The sequence below is a fragment of the Centropristis striata genome, chromosome 8 (genome assembly GCF_030273125.1).
Source record: "Centropristis striata isolate RG_2023a ecotype Rhode Island chromosome 8, C.striata_1.0, whole genome shotgun sequence".
Classification (NCBI taxonomy): domain Eukaryota; kingdom Metazoa; phylum Chordata; class Actinopteri; order Perciformes; family Serranidae; genus Centropristis; species Centropristis striata.
The window spans coordinates 10,141,181-10,160,732 of record NC_081524.1 but is presented as its reverse complement, the minus strand read 5'-3'; the positions used below and the strand labels follow the sequence as shown (position 1 = coordinate 10,160,732).

General features: G+C 35.7%; 2 protein-coding genes across 3 annotated transcripts; one reads left to right on the top strand and one right to left on the bottom strand.

Moving 5' to 3' along the window:
- Positions 1-1,400: 1,400 nt before the first annotated feature.
- Positions 1,401-8,274, bottom strand: cdc42l (cell division cycle 42, like). Its single transcript, XM_059339659.1, has 6 exons — positions 8,214-8,274; positions 5,226-5,330; positions 5,048-5,120; positions 4,832-4,941; positions 3,718-3,915; positions 1,401-2,490 (listed from the first exon to the last, which is right to left on the bottom strand). Exons 2-6 carry the CDS (start codon positions 5,328-5,330, stop codon positions 2,401-2,403), a joined length of 576 nt encoding a protein of 191 aa, XP_059195642.1. The 5' UTR covers positions 8,214-8,274; the 3' UTR covers positions 1,401-2,400.
- A 2,584-nt stretch (positions 8,275-10,858) lies between these two features.
- On the top strand, positions 10,859-19,257 carry mlf2 (myeloid leukemia factor 2). Of its 2 annotated transcripts, XM_059339159.1 has the most exons (9): positions 10,859-11,183; positions 13,373-13,393; positions 13,483-13,594; positions 13,706-13,741; positions 15,614-15,667; positions 15,783-15,911; positions 16,194-16,353; positions 16,957-17,171; positions 18,672-19,257. In XM_059339159.1, the coding sequence occupies exons 1-8, from the start codon at positions 11,140-11,142 to the stop codon at positions 17,166-17,168; spliced, it is 768 nt and encodes a 255-aa protein (XP_059195142.1). In that variant the 5' UTR covers positions 10,859-11,139; the 3' UTR covers positions 17,169-17,171; positions 18,672-19,257. The 2 variants fall into 2 exon arrangements, with proteins under 2 accessions (XP_059195142.1, XP_059195143.1); XM_059339160.1 differs by lacking the exon at positions 13,373-13,393.
- Positions 19,258-19,552: the final 295 nt, after the last annotated feature.

Below are 19,552 nucleotides of genomic sequence, written 5' to 3'. Positions count from 1 at the left end.
AAAGTTACAGAAAATGGAAATACTCAAGTAAAGTACCTCATAATTGTGCTTGTACAGTACTTGAGTAAATGTAGTTAGTTACATTCCACCACTGCATCTAACCCAGTGTGCATGTGGAACATTCTCTGCAACCTACGGTATGTTCACTTGTTACACCCTTCTCTCCACAAAGACATTATTGTGCTTTGTTGGAGAGCCATAATTCCAGCCTCATTTGCACTTGATGTGGTAAAAACACACACAAAAGGATGCACATGTAAGTCAGGTGACGTGATACGCATTCCTGCTGACTGCAGAGTGAGTAATGCATGCAAGCCCTATAAACACAGATTGACTGTCAATGGAGTGACAGACCAAAAGCACCACAATGCTTCAGCAGAAGGCAGGAAAGAAGAAAGGAGTCGCTACATGATGTAAACAATGTTCAAAGAGTGACCTTGCTCTAAGAAGGAAATTACAGGTGCATCTCAATAAATTAAAATATCATGGAAAAGTTTATTTATGCCAGTTATTCAATTAAAAAAGTGGAAATGCCACATTATATAGATCCATTACACACAGAATGAAACATTTCATGTCTTAATTTATTTAATTTCTTCTAATTATAATGATTATGGCTTACATTTAATGAAGACCTAAAATTCCAACATGGTCTCACAGGAATCCGTGAAATAGCCACGGATTCGTTTAACTCAAAATCCGTGGAATAGCCACGGAATCACTCAAATTTCCGTGAAACTGACACGGATTTCGCTACAATGCAAGTTAATGACAGTCATATCCTGTGGCTATTCCAACATACAAAGTGATTATGTACATTCCACTGAGTGAATATTTTGAAAATAAAACATATATTTCTTGCTATAAATGTGATCAAAATCCATTTTTATGCAGAAACTAAGTCACAATATTGATTTTTTTCACTAAAAATGAGAGAACTGTCCGCCATGTTTTTTGTTCTGACCGCCGGGACCTTGAAAGTCACGTGACTTGGAACAAACCAATTGGAAAAAATATCCATGGAATAGCCACGGGATATGACTGTCATTAACTTGCATTGAAGCGAATCCGTGGCTATTTCACGGATTCCTGTGAGACTAGGTTCTAAAATTCAGTGTCTCAAAAAAATACCAATTTTAAAAAATATGTATAATATGGAAATGTTGGCCTCTGAAAAGTATATACATCTATATGCACTCAATACTTGGTTGGGACTATTTGACTTGAACTACTGGAAATGGACTTTTCCATCATATTCTAATTTATTGAGATGCACCTGTATTTTAACATTTTTGTTTGAGGTTAAACAAGACACAACACCTTTACTGGTAGACTAGAGTTATCCCTCTTGTGATTTACATGCATGCAGCATTCCCCCCTTAAACAAACAAAACAATGGCTACTTTCCACATCATTAAACCATTTTATTAAAAATATCCTGCGATTACAAACACCCAGAAATTTACTAGCAAAGGTTATTGTCTCAATCTCAAGACTGAGATCTATTAAAAATATTACAACTTAATTTGTTATATTATCAATCGCTCAAAGTTGGTAGTCTAGCAATAAAAAAAAAAAATCTTGATAAAATAAAAACTCAAGTTTCAAAATGAATAACTGCTAAAAAAAAATTCCCAAAACAGTCACAGAATTAATACAATATACATAAAAGAAGAATAAAATAGAAATTCAGAATTCAACTGATGAAGGGAAATTGGCGAAAATGCACTTTTATGCTCCTCAGAAGTCTCTGAGAATTGGAATAAAGTAACCATTACAGACATTTATCTTTGTTTGGAGTGACAATAAATCTCTTGTGCTTTCATTTTTCAATCCAAAAGGGTCAAAAAAAGAAAGCAAATAGAGTACCACTTAAGACAACATTAAGTTCCCCCTTTAAATGTACTGACTAAAGTTCACTAAAAAAAACTTAATGTTGTCAGTGTTTCCCGATTTAGATTTCCCTACACTGGGTTTAAAACCCTTCAATAGGCCTCAATAAGTAAAACACAGGTCAAAGGCAACTATATAAAAGAATCTTTCTTTAAAAAAAAAAAAAAAAATTTAAAAAAAAGGAGCAATAGTGACAGGCAGGGGGGGGCCCGCCCCACCTGAATATTTGGAGAGAGAACACTGCGGTTTTGGAAAGCTTTCAGAAAAGGAGATAGGTGAAACTTATTGCATTTACTGAATGCCGAAGTTTTGCTCCCTCAGCCTCTTTCAAAGTTTATTTTGAAGGCACAATCAGTGTACACGTGTTTTCGAATAAGTCTCAATGGCGTTGTACCTCCCTTCCCCTTTTGTTTTGTCCTTTTTTTTCATAATGGCCATTGATCTTTCTGATGTTTTGATTCACCCCACCTATTTCTTACACCGTTACATCTCGCTGCCATTGGTCGTCTATAGCAGGACGCACTTTCTCTTGGTTTTGGTCTCAGGAGGCTCCAGGGCCGCCAGGATGGCCTCGTCGAACACATTCTTAAGACCTCGCTGGTTGGAAAAGAACAGAAACGAGGCAGAGAGCGAAAATTAGACGACCGGCTGTTATTATTGCTGGATTACTGCCTAAATATCAGGTTGCTTTAGCCAGGTTTCTGTCCAAATGTATTGCAAATTTTAACCCAATTTCACGAAAATCTGCAAAACAAAATGCTAATGAATGCTTGTTGACACCATCCGACATCATCATGCAAATATTGGGAGTCGGTTCATTGAGAAAAGCAGCAGATGGGGCCAATCCTACAGTCAGAATACATTATTCCATTGCAGAAGAAGAGGGCACAACAACATTATATAAATAAAAGAATAATAGTCAAACCAAAATGGTGAAAAAACAATGCACAAAACTCGAGTGAAATATGACATTTCTGATTGTTTCACCTGAGCCATGAGGAGTTTTTAATCTGCAGCTACAGTCATGTAAAAAAAATATTAGACCACCCTTTTTCTTCAACTTCTTGTTCATTTTAATGCCTGGTACAACTAAAGGTACATTTGTTTGGACAAATATAATGATAACAACAAAAATAGCTCATAAGAGTTTAATTTAAGAGCTGATATCTAGACATTTCCCATGGTTTTCTTGATATTAACCAAAATCATTATCAATAAAACCATGGAAAATGTCTAGATATCAGCGCTTAAATTAAACTCTTATGATCTATTTTTGTTATCATTATATTTGTCCAAACAAATGTACCTTTAGTTGTGCCAGGCATTAAAATGAACAATAAACTGAAGAAAACAGGGGTGGTCTCATCATTTTTTCCATGACTGTATTTTTCGTCTCTTCAGCGGAGCAGAAACTTGGAAACAGTGGATGTTGAAGTAACAAGCTTCATGGACGTCATCATTTATCTAAAATCTTTGCTGCATTTTGATTTTATTGTACAACGCTCTTTTTTTTTTTTTTTTTTTTTTACCTCAGCCTCATTTTTCCCCCTAATTTTCTACATCTCCACACTATTTTCTTTTTTTTAATTATTATTATCTTTTTTATTGATTCCACATATCAATATTCCATCGACATTTTACATGTGCTGTACAATTTTCCAACAGTAGTAGAATATTCCCATACTTCTCCACCATGGAGCAGAGACATAGTTTGACACAAATTATCAAGTAAATTTACAGTAGAATAAATGTGAATCTCCACACTATTTTCTATACACAAAACAGTTGGATGGAAACGCTCCTAATGTGATGAAAATGCTTTACCTGTGTCAGAGCAGAGCACTCCACATATTTGACAGCCCTCAGGTCACGCGACAGCTTCTCTCCGCTCTCGGAATATAGGGGGCGCTGTTTGTTCTTCGCCAGCTTATCGATCGTGTTGCTGTCTTCCCTCAAGTCCACCTGTGTGCCCACTAACAGGAAGGGTGTGCGTGGGCAGTGGTGAGAAATCTCAGGAACCCACTGTGGAAACAAAGACATAAAGATTAGACATTTTGCCAATTTCAGACAGTTTCAGCTGCAAAGAACACGTAAAACAGTGGAAAAGGGCCTGCTCCCTATGTAGATATAGAGGGCTGATTCTAAGCATAATTAAACACATTGGACCTTAAATATTTGAGAACTTTGTATTGTTTTGGTATCCATATTTCATTAGAGTATTGTATCTACTCGAGTATCATAACAATAAACTTAACCCTCAGTCCTTAGGCCACATACAGGAGGCAATAACAAACTTTTTTCTTTTACCCATTGATTTTTGGGATTTATTTTTGTTTTTTTATGTTTGGTCTTGTCTCAGGTAAAAGAACATTTTTAAGAACACTTAAAAAAAATATGCCAAAATATGAAAAAAACAATCACATTCACATTCCAACGCAAAGAAAATTTGTAAATTTGAGGAACATAAAAACATACATGAATATAAAAAATCAAATGTATATATTATTTGATTTATATAATAGATTATTATATGTTTTAGCTGAGTGTTTAATTTTCCTGTAACAGCACTACTAGTGCTCTGAAAAAGCATGTTAGATTTGTTTAACTTTAACTTTGTTTAAGTTTAACTTCTTTAATCAGCCACTTTCTAAAAGCTGATTATCTTTGGGTTTTGAACTGTTAGTTGGACGAAACATTTGAGGATGTCACTTTAGTGAACAAGGAAATTGTGATGGGTATTTTTCACTATTTTCTGCATTTTATATACCCAATGATCAATCATTAGCCGAGAAAATAATTTGTTGATTATCAATGATGAAAAATAACCTTTACCCTTCACGTCTGTCAAATTAATTCCAGCACTTGATAAACAAACAACAGCAATCGAGGTCATATTCTCCCCTAATTAGTGAAAAAAGGAAAAGATTTTAAAACTGACCTTCTCTTTGACGTTTTCAAACGATGAGGGGGAGACGACTGAGAAACATACAAGGAACACATCTGTCTGTGGGTAGCTGAGAGGACGCAGCCTATCATAATCCTCCTGACCTGTGAACGACAATCATGAGAGAAACAGGGACGTTTTTTTACTTGTTGTCTAAGTGACAGAAATAACAAATGAAAAAACAGATATTTTCTGCAGCATTCATGTTACCTGCAGTGTCAAATAGTCCGAGTGTGTAGGGCTCTCCTCCAATCATCACCGTCACTGCATAATTGTCAAAAACCTTTGAACACACACGCAAAAACACAAATATTGTGACAAAAATAAAATGCAATGTGTCATTACGAGTACTTTTCCACATGACTCGGCCTTTATTAAATCTTCTTACCGTAGGCACATATTCTGAGGGAAACTTGTTGGTTGTGTAGGAGATCAGTAAGCAGGTCTTTCCTACTGCACCGTCTCCAACCACTACACATTTTATAGTCTGCATCTACAGAGATAAAGACAAAATGAGAAAACATGACAAGAGTGTCGGCCAATAAAGTACAGTGAATCAGACAGAAAGAGTACAGCCTGACACTGATGGAGGAAGTTACCACTCATTTACATCAACAGGCAAAAAAAAGTCAAGTGACACATCAAAAAAAAGAGCTAGATATTACAGTTTTAAACAAATTTGCATGGAGCAGTGGTGGAAAGTACATTGGTGCTGTACTTCAATTTTGAGGAACTTGTACTTGACGGCTGATTTTAATCTGACTTTATACTTCTTCTCCACGACATTAAGGAAATATAGACTATAGCAATGTAAAGAAAAGTGTCCCAAGTATTATCTGTCTTCAAAAGGGGTCTTAGGCTGAACTACACCAGTTAGCCATCAATACATATATTAATACATAGAGACAGAGCTTGGTTCATTTGTAAGAACATACAGTTTATCTGCTTAAGTTGTGCAATTTGATTAATAGAGTTCAAGGCCTCTCTTTTGTCAAGGAAAGCTTAAAAAAATATATAAAAAAAATAGAATGTACAAATAAGCCTACTACATTTACACAGTTTTGTGTTATTTGTGGTACAATAACAGTGGAAGAAATAATAAAAATCTTTGGATCAGTTGTGCTATGTTTGTTACCAGTGGCAAAGAAGTAGATATTTTACTTTTAAAAAACACCAACAAAAGAAGAATTGTAGTATTGCTCACAACAATGTTAAACTACTTTTCCTACAAGTTCAGTCCTGCACTCAAAATTGTACTTGCATCAAAATTAAATATCAAAAGTTTAGACATTATGTAGAACGGCCCAGGTCAGAATGATAAATGTCATGTTACTGGATAATAACTAGTGAGTTAGTGAGTAGTGTAGTTATTTTAGCGACTTTTTATTAAAGCTGCATCAATAAGTCAATCTATTTTGATATGTGTTTAATTGTTTTTAATTTTGCATGCAAAAAAATGGTGTTTAAGACCATATTAAAACAGAATATATTTGGGAATGAAAAAACAACACATTTACAGGTGCCTTGGACGAAACGACTAATCAATTAATTTAGAAAATACAATAGATACATTTAAACATAAAATAATTAAAACAATTGTTAGTTGCAGCCCTACTTTATATATTCCCTAATCCAAAACATTGCATCATAATTTCTTGTTGACAGTGGCCCCTGCTGTGGCCCTTGTGTCAAATAATAAAATGATCAATTTATAAGGATGAACGACGGAACAATTCTTAGCTATTTTTTGTTCAAACAATATCTCATTATACACAAAAGGAACCCAGAATGTGTACATTGTATAATAGTTTAATTGTGCAATTAAAGCATGTGTATATAAAGTTATGGAAAAATATTAGACCCTTGTTTTTTTTCAGTTTCTTGTTCATTTTAATGCCTGGTACAACTAAAGGTAAAAATGTTTGGACAAATATAATGATAACAACAAAAATAGCTCATAAGAGTTTAATATAGGAGCTGATATCTAGACATTTTCCGTCTTTTTCTTGATAATAACCAAAATCATTATCAAGAACACCATGGAAAATGTCTAGATATCAGCTCCTAATTAAAACTCTTATGCTATTTTTGTTGTTATCATTATATTTGTCCAAACAAATGTACCTTTAGTTGTACCAGGCATTAAAATGAACAAGAAAGCAAGGAGAAAACAAGGGTGGTCTAATATTTTTTTCCATGACTGTATGTATGTATGTATGTATGTATATATATATATATATATATATATATATATATATATATATATATAGATCACTCACTGTACTGCACTTTCAAAATAAAAATAAAATAATTGTGCACAAAAATGAAAAATGTCATTTTGTCTTACAAAAATAATTGTTATTGTTGGTGAGTCTCATTGTTTCAATCAATGTATTTGCATCTTTCAAATATACTATAGAGACTTTTAAATAAGCTAAAATAAAGGTTTTGAATGCTTAAATATCATCTTTGCCGTTTATAATGTGCTTGTCTGATTAAACTCTGGCCCCTCCTTGGCCCCCACAGTAAAACTGGTCTAGAACCACCACTGCCTATTGATTTACATTTTGTATTAAAAGACCTGAATCTGCCAAATGACTGGTAACTAAGGCTGTCAAACAAATGTAGTGGAATAAAAAGTACACTATTTCTCTCTTTGTGTAGTAGAGTACACGTATACAGTAACAGAAAATGGAAACACTCTGGTACCTCATAATAGTACCTAAGTATTGTACTTGTACTTAGTTACATTCCTCCACTACTTGTTACTGCATGGGCGTGCAAAAGCTTATTGATGACAATGAATCATTTCCGCATAGGCTACATACCAAAGAGGTAAAGAGCGAAAAAAAAATGACGGCCTATAAGCTCAATGTAATTTAGAAGCGGATACTGCCCAACACTTCCGCTAAATTAGTAGCTCTTTGGATAAACTAGGACTGGAAACTGCTAGAGAGTCTAAGCAAACACTTGAAATGTATCAACATCAAAGACGAACAGTTAAAGCTGAGCCTGATTTAAGTTTTAAAGTGATTTTGTTAGCCCAGATTGATGAAAGTGAAAACGTTTCAGTGTCTGTCACTTGTCAAACTGTTGCCTATGTTAGCCTACTCACTAAAGTGGGAACAACTTAATATATAACGACAAGAAAACGAAGAAAATAAGAGCACAGACAGCGGTTATAACTGACTTCATTAACCAGATTGATGTTAGCCAACACTAAATTAATCTCGGAAACTTTAACACTTCGCGAATTTATAAAACAAATAACAAGGGTTTAGAAACTCTAAAGTGTTAAGGACACTCTGCTACATGTGTCCCACAGTAAAAGTTACTATAAATAGTTATTTTAGACAGTTTTTGTAACTCTACTCACCGTTTTTCTTCGGACAGGTTAGGCGTTGGTTACATCCGGGTTTGAGGGTCGAATTACTTTGAGCGCAGGCGCAGAGCAGACGAGCACCAGCCATAGCGGTAGAACAGAAACACCGCCGCCTGGTGGACAGAAGGGAGCACAGCAGGACATCTATCTATCTATCTATCTATCTATCTATCTATCTATCTATCTATCTATCTATCTATCTATCTATCTATCTATCTATCTATCTATCTATCTATCTATCTGTCTGTCTGTCTGTCTGTCTGTCTGTCTGTCTATCTATCTATCTATCTATCTATCTATCTATCTATCTATCTATCTGTCTGTCTATCTATCTATCTATCTATCTATCTATCTATCTATCTATCAAAAAGTCAAACTACTCATTATGCATAAATACTGGCCACTAGTATAGATCCCTTTTACATAAGCATGGGCAAATTATCACACAACAGACACACAAAAGGCCCCAGCACAAAACACACAGACTTTAAGATGGTTATTATCATCGTTTAGCTCTTACGTCTACATCTGTATTATTTGGTATTTATTGTATTTACAGAGTATCCTTTGTCAAGGGCTACTGAAAACTAGAGTAAAAGTCCCTGTATGTGTCAACATACTCACCTGGTTAATACAGTTGGTTCTGATTATGTTGAGCCTTAATTGCACATACAGTACAGCACATAACTCTACCAATAAAAACATGAAGTTGCCCCTTTTCTACTGACCTAAGTTCACTAAAAGGCTTAAGGTTAAAAGTGTTTCCCCATTTCATTTTTATTTCCCTACATTGGGTATAAAGCCTCCAGTGGGCCAAAATAAGTAAATCATAGAGGTGGTCAAAGGACACCATATAAAAGAATCTTTCTTTCAAAAAAAAGCCCCATCTCAATATTTATAGAGAGAACACTGCGATTTCTAAAAGCTTTCTGAAGAGGAGATAGGTGACACACACTTAAAAAAAAGAGAATTTTCTGTCTCAGTCAAGAGAATATAGAAATTCAATTAAAAATAATATAGAAAAGATACTGTAAAAGTTTGTAAATATGTATAATATGAATATTATAAGATAATAATAATAATTATTAGAATTAGTGAGGTCACATGCAAAAACTTTTGTATTGCACTTAATTTGTATGAATAAAACTCTCTCAATATAAGTTATATGATAGCAACATTTAGGGTTGGGCGATATGGACCAAAAGTCATATGCCGATATATTTAGGGTGAATATCAATATATGATATATATCCCCAAATTTTATCGCTAAGTGATAGCAAATGTTCAGTCAAAGTCAAAGCCAAATATGTCATGTCACACGTAGTTTTATTGAAACCGTTTATTTCAATGAACGTAAATAATGAATAACAACAGGAGTACCACTGAAAAACGAAAAATCAAAGCTCCATATGTGCATAAGTTTAAATACATTTAAATAAAAAAATTCTTAACTTAAAATAGCCTATGAAATAAAATAGGCCAATCTTTTTCTATAAAAAAAAAATGAACATTACAAAATAACTAAATATGACAAACCCTAGTAAGGGCAGAATTTATATATAAAGAAAGGGGGGGGGGGGGGGGGGTAACTATATCGATATATGCGATATGGTCTAATTCCATATCACATTTAAAAATATATCAATATATTTTTTTATATCGATATATCGCCCAGCAGTGGCGGTTAGACCAGTTTTACTGTGGGGGCCAAGGAGGGACCAGAGTTTAATCAGAGGGGCACATCCAAAAATGGCAAAGATCATATCTAAGCATTCAAAACCTTTATTTTAGCTTATTTAAAAGTCTAATTTAAGTATATTTGGAAGATACAAACACATTGATTGAAACAATGAGACTTACCAACAATAAAAATTATTTTTGTATGACATTTCTCATTTTTGTGCACTATATATATATATATATATATATATATACTGTATATATATGTGTGTGTGTGTGTCTGTGTGTGTGTGTGTATGTGTGTGAGTGTGTGTGTGTATATATATATATATATATATATATATATACACACACAAGCTTTATTGCACAAATAAACTATTATACAATGTGCACGGGGTGGCTGTGGCTCAGTTGGTAGAGTGGTTGCCCACCAATCGGAGGGTTGGTGGTTCAATCCTTGACCATGGCAGCCTACATGTCGAAGTATCCTTGAGCAAGATACTGAACCCCAAATTGCTCCTGATGCTGCGTTCATCGGTGAGAATGAATTCCCAATGGTGGCAGGTGGCACCGTTTTAGGGTAACCTCTGCCGCCAGTATGAATGTGTGTGTGTGTGAATGAGCAAAGTCTGTGGTGTAAAGCGCTTTGAGTGGTTGCAAAGCAACTAGAGAAGCGCTATATAAGTGCAGGTCCATTTACATTCTGGGTTCCTTTTGTGTACAATGAGAATAGATGTTCATCGGTATAAATCAATCATTTTATTACTAATTTGACACAGGGCTTCTTCACAGGGGCAGGGGCCCCTGTAGGCCCCTGTGTAGAACCGCCACTGTCGCCCAGCTCTAGCAACATTTCATATTCTAAATCAGGACATTGTGTGAAAACATTGTAAAGCCTCAGGGGAAATACTTTATTTTGAAAAATGCAGAGACCGGAAGTCGGTGCGGTTAGCTTCGATGCTAACTTGATAACAGTGTTGCTTCTCTTTGTCAGAGGACCGACTTCCGTTTTCATGTTTGGTCCAGGTTTCTGGAATTTACTGTCTAGTGAGATTCTGAGCCATCTCTCGCTTAAACGAACAGCCGTTGCGATCTAGTGTTTTCGAGACGGAGCTGATAAAAGCTCATCCATTTCAGCCTGTCCAGAGTTTGAGTCCGTCATTCTAGTTCATCCTTGAAAAACACGACTGTTTACCTAGCTAGCTGGCTAGCATCAGCCAGCTGAGTTAAATCTCCTAGCATGTTTCGGTTCTTGAATGACGTTGATGACGACCCCTACATGATGTAAGTATCAACATTAATTACATTTTGTTTGGACGCTGTTGCGACTAGGCTTTTTGCAAGAGGTGTAAAATGTACATAATGGCACGCTAAGTGATTTTTCCCACTGTGCCTTAAGCAGGTACCTAACGTTACCCCAGCCAGCTGTGGGGGCCTACAGTGGTCCACCATGTTGGATAGACAATAACAAAAAAAGCTGTCAGAGCTCAGCAACACTTGGATAACCAATCTGTGGCTTAAATTGCCAGTTAGCTCTATCCCGTTATTTCCCAATTAACTTTGAGATTGAGCCTTGGCTAATTACATGCTGTGACAATTGATTTAATAGTCCAGATAGCGGGACATCTTTACATAACGCTACGTGAGGGCTATTCCTCTACATTTCACAAATGCATTGAAGCTGAAAAGTGCTGACCACCCTGCTCTTTGCCAAATACACGTACATTCACTGGTATTCACAAGACACTGACTGTAAATCTGGATCATTTTTGTGGACTTGCTGCACCAACACACACACGCTTTATCATTAGTTGTTGTTTTATATCGTCACCCTGTTAAAATAATCGCCTAACTTTTAAACTTTTAATTTTCAAGTTTTGCAGGAAACACAAAGAACTTCACCAAAAGTGTAACATATGACATTTATTTATAATTTCACTCAAAAAGGATGTAACAAAGGATGGCTATTGGCATAGTAATAACACTGTGTGTACATTATGTAACTTAGAGAAATAAATGACTATGCAGGCAATTTTTTTAACATGCCTCAGTCACACAAGCCTGTCAGAAACATGACATGACAAGCATCATGATCATTACTGTTACTTCAAAGTGTCATTAATGCTCATGATACTTGTCATGTCATGTTTCTGACAGGCTTGTGTGACTCTCAACACCTTCAAAATAAAGTGTTACCATGTCTTGCTTAAGTCACAAAGGCATGTTCAAAAAATGCCACAAAAAGTCACATTTTATTTTGACTTAGGCATAATAAATCCACTTAAGTCACACACTTGACATAGGCCATTATCTTAAAGGGGTAAAATCACATGATCTGATCAACTGAGGATGTTGGCGATTTTACCATAGGTGGTAAAAACCCAATTTTGACAAAAAATGACTTAGGCGATTATTTTAACAGTGTGACGAAATGCATTGAAGCTGAAAAGTGCTGACCTACCCTGATCTTTGCTAAATACATGTACATTCACTGGTATTCACCAGAAACTGACTGTAAATCTGGATCCTTTTTGCAGATTTGCTGCACCAGCACACACCCGCTTTATCATTACTTGTTCTTATATATATGTATATATATATATATATATATATATATATATAAGTGTGTGTGTGTGTGTGTGTGTGTGTGTGTGTGTGTGTGTGTGTGTGTGTTTCCAGTGAATATCAGAGAAAAAATCAACAAAATAAAACATCAAGCGTTTTCCCTTAGGTTTGTGGAAGACTTAGGTGTGTGTAGTTGGTGGAGAAAATGTATGTTTTTCAATTAAGATATGGAATATCACAATATTTTTGGGCCATTACTATTATCATATCTGTGTACAAACATTTGGAAAAGCTTGGGCATATAATAAAAACACAACACCAAAAGAAGCTTAAAGAAAAAAACTTGCTAAAGTAGTGAAATGTACACCATTAATTATATCTCGGAAAAGTAATTTTACTTTGTTTTGCTGCTCTCTTAATTGTTACATTAAAAATATGAAACTTAAAACTATAAAAATGTAAAACAGTGGTTTGTTGCAGTCTTATACTGGGCTAATTAGATCGCTGGGAACTCAAACTGGGTTCTCAGCAGGAGGAGGTTCAGACAAAAATTTTTACAAGTGACATGTCGGCTTAAATCTTGTTTGACAAACTCCAAATGTGAGTTTATAACCCTGATTTTATAGTTACACTTTTTCCAATAACTTACTTCGAGGAATATAACCATGTTTGCTTTACAAATCCGATTTTCCCTTTTCACAAAATATATTCTCAATCTAAAAAATAGTCATACAAGATCTTTGAAAAAAAGAAAATACAAACTATAAAATGATGATTAAAATGTATAAATATTTGGTAAAACAATAAATAAACAAGTTTACAATTCAGACATGGCAATTTTCAGGACTGTTATCTGTAATCTGTCGCATCCTATTCTGAAACTTGACTTTCCTCCTGTATTTTTTCAGCTCCCACTCACATCACAGTATGTGAGTCTAATCCCCATGCAACACACAGTCAATTCACACTAAATCATTAGAAGTCAGGAAGTTTTAATGTAATCTGTGATTTCTTCCAGGGATCCATTTGCGGCTCACCGGCAGCAGATGCGGCTCATGTTCGGACCGTTCGGCATGGATCCCTTTGCTATCGCTCCCCAGATTCAACCACCCCGTGCACCACGCAGACAGGTAACGGACTCACTGCATTCATGTGTTTCATGTGTTTCGTGCATTTGATATCCACATTAGTTCATTTATTATGTTAAGGTTTTTGATCTTAAGATGTACATTTCCTTCTAGGCTGGTCCACTGGCCCCGTTCGGCATGATGGGAATGGTGAGTAGCTGCTTCTATGACCTCCTTCCAAACCTGAAAAAATACAGTTTATGTGTAATATTACAGATTACACGCATACTGAATGTGTTAGTGAGTAAAGTGAGTAACTGTGTAAAGTGGCCTCCAGGCATTCTGGTTTATGATTACATGAACCAGGGTTAGGATTTAAACTATGTTCCAGCCCCAAGCTACCTTGGTTAAGGACGGCATAAATATTTGTACAATGGAAAAACTGCATGTTCTCTTAAGGTGAACCAAGACAAATGTACCAAAACTGATGCTTCTTAATAAATAGAAGATCATAGAAAGTTTATTTATGTCAGTAATTCAATTCAAAAAGTGGAATTTTTAAGACATTTCATGTCTTAATTTATTTAATTTCTTCTAATTATAATTATTGTGGCTTACATTTAATAAAGAGCTAAAATTCAGTGTCTCAAAAAATGTTAATATTACAAAAAACTATTTAAAAAAGTATGTTTGAAATGGAAATATTGGCCTTTGAAAAATGTGTCCATCTATATGCACTCAATACTTTGTTCGGGCTATTTGTCTTGAACTAATGGAAATGGACTTTTCCATCATATTCTAATTTATTGAGATGCACCTGTATATAGCCATGGTGGATTGACTATCAGACCCCAAATAATTGAATTTTACCAGTTCTTCCAGTTATGCCGTTGTGTTATAGAAGCTCTGTTTGATACCTGTAAAATATGGCTGATATTTTCATCTGAAAATCTTTTTTTATGTCTGTTTTGCCCCCAACCTGCATCCTCTTTTAAATATATATTTTAATAGTGAGAAATGTCAGGCAAAACAAGTCAACAATATACGATGTAACAAGTTTATTTCTTTTCTTTTTTCTTTTTATTTGTGATCCAACTGGTCAAAGTCTAAAGGAAAAGTAAAGTTAAATATTCCCTTGGAAATTAAGAACGGCTGTCTTGGTGATGGATCCACTGGAAATACATTTGAACCTTGATCTTTTTTTACTTTACTATAAGCACTTGATTTTGTTATGACATAAAATGGTGTGAAGTAAAATTGTGTAACTGTCTGTAAATCCTCTGGCTGCCAATAGAAAAACAAAATGCACACAAAAGGAGGGTTTGGTGTGATGAAGATTAGGTTTTTTAAAGTGGGCCGGGTGTACTAGAGTTTATATATACATGAGCATCTCAATAAATTATAATATCATGGAAAAGTCAATTTCCAATAGTTCAAGTCAAAGCCCCAACCAAGTATTGAGTGCATATAGATGGACATGCATACATATTTTTTTTAGAGGCCAACATTTCCATATTAAACATACTTTTTAAAATTGGTCTTGTAATATTATAATATTCAAAAGATGTTGAGACACTGAATTTTAGGTCTTCATTAAATGTAAGCCATAATCATTCTAATTAGAATAAATTAAATAAATTAAGACATGAAATGTTTCATTCAGTGTGTAATGAATCTGTATAATGTGTTATTTCCACTTTTTGAATGGAATTACTGACATAAATTAATTTTTCTACGATATTCTAATTTATTGAGATGCACCTGTATGCACTCTAGGGCCAAAAGTAAATGGGCAAGATGGTGAGAAAAACGACTAAGTTGTAATCTATGGACAAAAGACAAAAAAAAACATGACGGACTCTAACTCTGAAACATGATCACAGGAACTGTTTCTATGCCACAACAGAAAAAAAACATATTTCATGCATCTTCTTCTTCTGAAAATAAGGTTGCGTGGCTCAAAGGATGAACTGACAATAAATGACGTTGCTTCAGATGTGTACACCTCTGTTTATACTTTCATCATATTCAAATTTCTTTCTCAATCTTCTGTCTAAACTATCCTTCAATTTATTTTTGCAGGGTGGAGGCTTCATGGATATGTTTGGCATGATGGGAGAAATGATGGGAAATGTGGTGAGTAATCCTGTCAACCAATTTCAAATAAACAGAAAGTAATTAATGTCATGAGTGAAACCATATCAGTAATCCATCTAACCTTCTATTGTTTTCCATTTCTTTCTTCTTGTAGGAAAGAATGACCGGTTCACCAAACTGTCAGACGTTTTCCTCTTCGACAGTGATCTCCTACTCCTCTTCAGACGCAGGGCCTCCTGAAGTTTATCAGCAGACCAGTAGTACGAGAACAGGCCCTGGAGGGGTGAGAATAACTTGTTAAAGAAGACGTAGCAAGTGCTGATTAGTGCCAAATAAGAAGATCTGATTACCTTCTTCAAACCTGACTGGACATGTGGCCTTCATGCTTAGTTAGTCCTGGCATGACTGTGGCGTTCTGGCCTCATTAACAAATGGAATCAGCAGAAATTGTAGTGACAATAAATAGATCATGTACAGTGAAAACATCATAGTTGTCATACAAACATTTCAGTCCGAGTTCATTCAGAGTGCAAAGCTGTTTGAGTCAACTCACTTTCTACCTCAGATCCGTGAGACGCGGCAGTCGATGAGGGACAGTGAGAGCGGCCTCGAGCGTCTCGCCATCGGCCACCACATCGGGGAGCGTGGACATATAATGGAGCGTTCACGAAATCGCCGCACCGGAGACCGCGAGGAACGACAAGACTTCATTAACCTTGATGAGAGTGAGTCATTGAAAGGAAGATAATAATTGTTTAGGATGGGGGGATCCATTATTCTGCTCAACGTTGATTATCACTGTGAATATAATAAACTATCCGGCTGAACGAGAAACAAAGCTTACAGAGTAGGGGTGCACCGATTTTTAATTATATTTTAATAATTATGTTTTAATTTATTTTAATTAATAATTTTAATTTAATTACTATTTAAATATTCGAAAATCGATGCCCTCCCTAGTTGTCTGTATGTTGTACAGAATAAAAAACACTTTATGGTTGCAGTTCTTTTGTTAGTTTGTCCTGTAAATTGTTGCTATTTATTTTAAGTTCAATATTTTATTAACTACCTCAGACATTGTGATTTCCTTTATTTGTTAAAGAAAAATACTGCTGTGTTATTATTTTTCAATATAATAAGATTCAAACATTGAAGGTGTATGCTGTGAGTTATAAAAAAAATCTGTATCGGCCAAAATCGGAATCGGCAGGTCAGGCTTTTTAAAAATCGGTGATCGGCCAGAAAATTGCAGTTGGTGCACCCCTATTACAGAGACTTTGATCGTGCTGCAGTGACGTGAGATGATTTGCCCTCTCTCTTCCTGACAGCTGATGCCGACGCATTTGATGAGGAGTGGAGGAGGGAGGCAGGCAGGTATGTCCCCCCGACTGCCCGGGCGCTCGAATACGGCCGCGATCGACGGGGAGGAGGCCAGCAGCTGGCCCTCACTGCCCCTCCCACCTCAACGACCCCACCAGGCCATCGGCACGAGTCCCCCAGACACCGTCAGCCCCAAACCCGTCAACGTTACGACTGGTGAGAGGTAAGAGGCACTGCTTTGATTCTCAGGTTTCACTTGTAGCCGTACATTTGCATGCCTCATGTCTGCCAGTTTAGCTAGTAACATGTTTGGGTATATACAGTCATTGAAAAAATGTTTAGACCTTGTTTTCTTCAATTTCTTGTTCATTTTAATGCTTGTTTGTTTAGACAAATATAATGATAACAACAAAAAAAGCTCATACGTGTTCAATTTAAGAGCTGATATCTAGCCATTTTCCATGGTTTTCTTGAAAATGATTTTGGTGATTGTCAAGAAAACCATGGAAAATGTCTAGATATCAGCCCTTACATTAAACTCTTATGATCTATTTTTGTTGTTATCATTATATTTGTCCAAACAAATGTACCTTCAGTTGTACCAGGCATTAAAATCAACAACAAATTGAAGAAAACAATGGTCTAATTTTTTTTTCCGTGACTGCATGGTTGCTGATAAATAAAAGTCAATTATTCAACCTTTATTTCAACTCTGAAAAAAGTTGTGGTATTTACAATGAAGCTATGTAAAAAGAGAAAAGAAATCGAAAAATTCTAAGCACCAAGAACAGTAATATTGACAAAAATGACTATAAAAGTGGTACAAATATTTAGAAAAACAAATAAGTTTAATAATAAAACCTTCAGGATGACAAAATTACCGCTAGATTGTAAACAGATAAAGATTACACATCCATGAGGATGTTATGCAGATACAAGGTGGCGCCAAATAGACAGGACCTGAGACAAAACAGGACAGCCGACACTTTTATATGATGTCATTCTGGTGTGCTACAGTGTGTCTAAAATTTGCAGATTAAGGCTCCTGAACACTGTACAACAGCTAATTGCATGTTACACTGGTTGAGACGGGTGAAATTAACTGTAATAAACTAAATCCCGGCCGATATGGGATTTTTGAGGCCAATGCCCATACTGAGTCCATATACTATTTCATACTTGATAGTAACCCGAATCGTTATCAAGAAAACCATGGAAAATGGCTAGATATCATCTAAATTAAACTCTTATGAGCTATTGTTGTTGTTATCATTATATTTGTCCAAACAAATGTACCTTTAGTTGTTCAAGGCATTAAAATCAACAACACATTGAAGAAAAAGGGTGGTCTAATATTTTTTTTCCATGACTGTATATCTGTTGGGCTCCATAATGGACCTCACTGAACAATATAAGGTTTGAAGCATGTCCGATTGTGTGGTGAATGTGTGGTAAATAGTAGCACTACAGTATAAATACAAGTGTAGAAATGGGTTGTAACAGCGGCCACATTGTGAGGATTTGTTCTTTATTACAAGCTGTCTTTCATCACTACACCAGTACATTGGCTCTTGCTGAAGTGTCTCTCAGTTTGGAGAGGACCATTATTTTGAATTGACAAGTTGTGTTCAAATCCTCAGTTGTTCAATGAGAGCTCCGTCTGTCTTTTCTGTCTGTAATTTGTCGTAATAAGCGCTGCAGCGTTGGCTGCCTGTCTCTGCAGGTGTCACACTTGGGCGACCAGATGGAAGGAGTTGTTGAGGGAAGATTTCCCCCGATGCTGTGAAACACGCTGAAGACGGAAGTTGATGATCGTCACAACTGCCCGTCGTAAATGTTTGATATGACTGGACTGTCTATTCATGAACAACATACACACGTACACACACACACACACACACAAAACAAAACCCCACACGCTTGATAGTTACATTTACAGTTCTCCCTCTCCACTGTTACACACACACACACCACACACCACACACCACACACACACACACACACACACACACACAACCCGAACCTGGGTATAACTACACTCACTTTATATATACTCATTCTCAAAACTTGACATGTGTTTTTGCCCACTGCACTAAAGTGCTTCAGTATACAGTACATCTGCTGTACAGTCCATTTTATGTTTGTGAAGACACTAGTGTGTCAGTGAATTGAATTGTATACTGTTAACTAATTAATCTAACTAAATAAAAGTTCATTAAACATTGTTAGATAATAACAAAATGTGTCTCTGTTGTGGTTGTGTTTGATATTGCACGGCTTTAATAATAAATTAGTGTTTTTCCTAATAACTCAATAGTGCAATTCATCAGTGTTCAGCTTCAAAGCCTATTTGAAAATGCAACTAAATCAGTGCATTTTTGATTTGCAATCAGAGTTCTTTTTTTGCTTGTTTTTAATCGTATGCAGAGTCATTTGCTCTCTGCAGCTGTAGAGTGTGCAGATATGTAATTCTGCTGCTGCAGTTCACTTCTGAACGGACAAATCAGCTGTTTGTTTCTTTCCCACTGCATGTGCATGTGTCTCTTCCCTGTGCCACCATGCCTGCAGGTCATGTGACAGCCAGATGGAGCACACAAGTGGAGC

Excerpts from the sequence above, each read along its gene's own strand:
- mlf2 (XM_059339159.1), top strand. The coding sequence starts at position 11,140 with ATGTTTCGGTTCTTGAATGACGTTGATGACGACCCCTACATGAT. Across the intron at positions 13,742-15,613 it reads CGTTCGGCATGATGGGAATG|GGTGGAGGCTTCATGGATAT; the intron begins GTGAGTAGCTGC and ends TTATTTTTGCAG. Across the intron at positions 15,912-16,193 it reads CGAGAACAGGCCCTGGAGGG|ATCCGTGAGACGCGGCAGTC; the intron begins GTGAGAATAACT and ends TTTCTACCTCAG.
- cdc42l (XM_059339659.1), bottom strand. The coding sequence starts at position 5,330 with ATGCAGACTATAAAATGTGTAGTGGTTGGAGACGGTGCAGTAGGAAAG. Across the intron at positions 4,942-5,047 it reads CGGACTATTTGACACTGCAG|GTCAGGAGGATTATGATAGG; the intron begins GTAACATGAATG and ends TGTCGTTCACAG. Across the intron at positions 2,491-3,717 it reads AGTGCTCTGCTCTGACACAG|CGAGGTCTTAAGAATGTGTT; the intron begins GTAAAGCATTTT and ends TTTTCCAACCAG.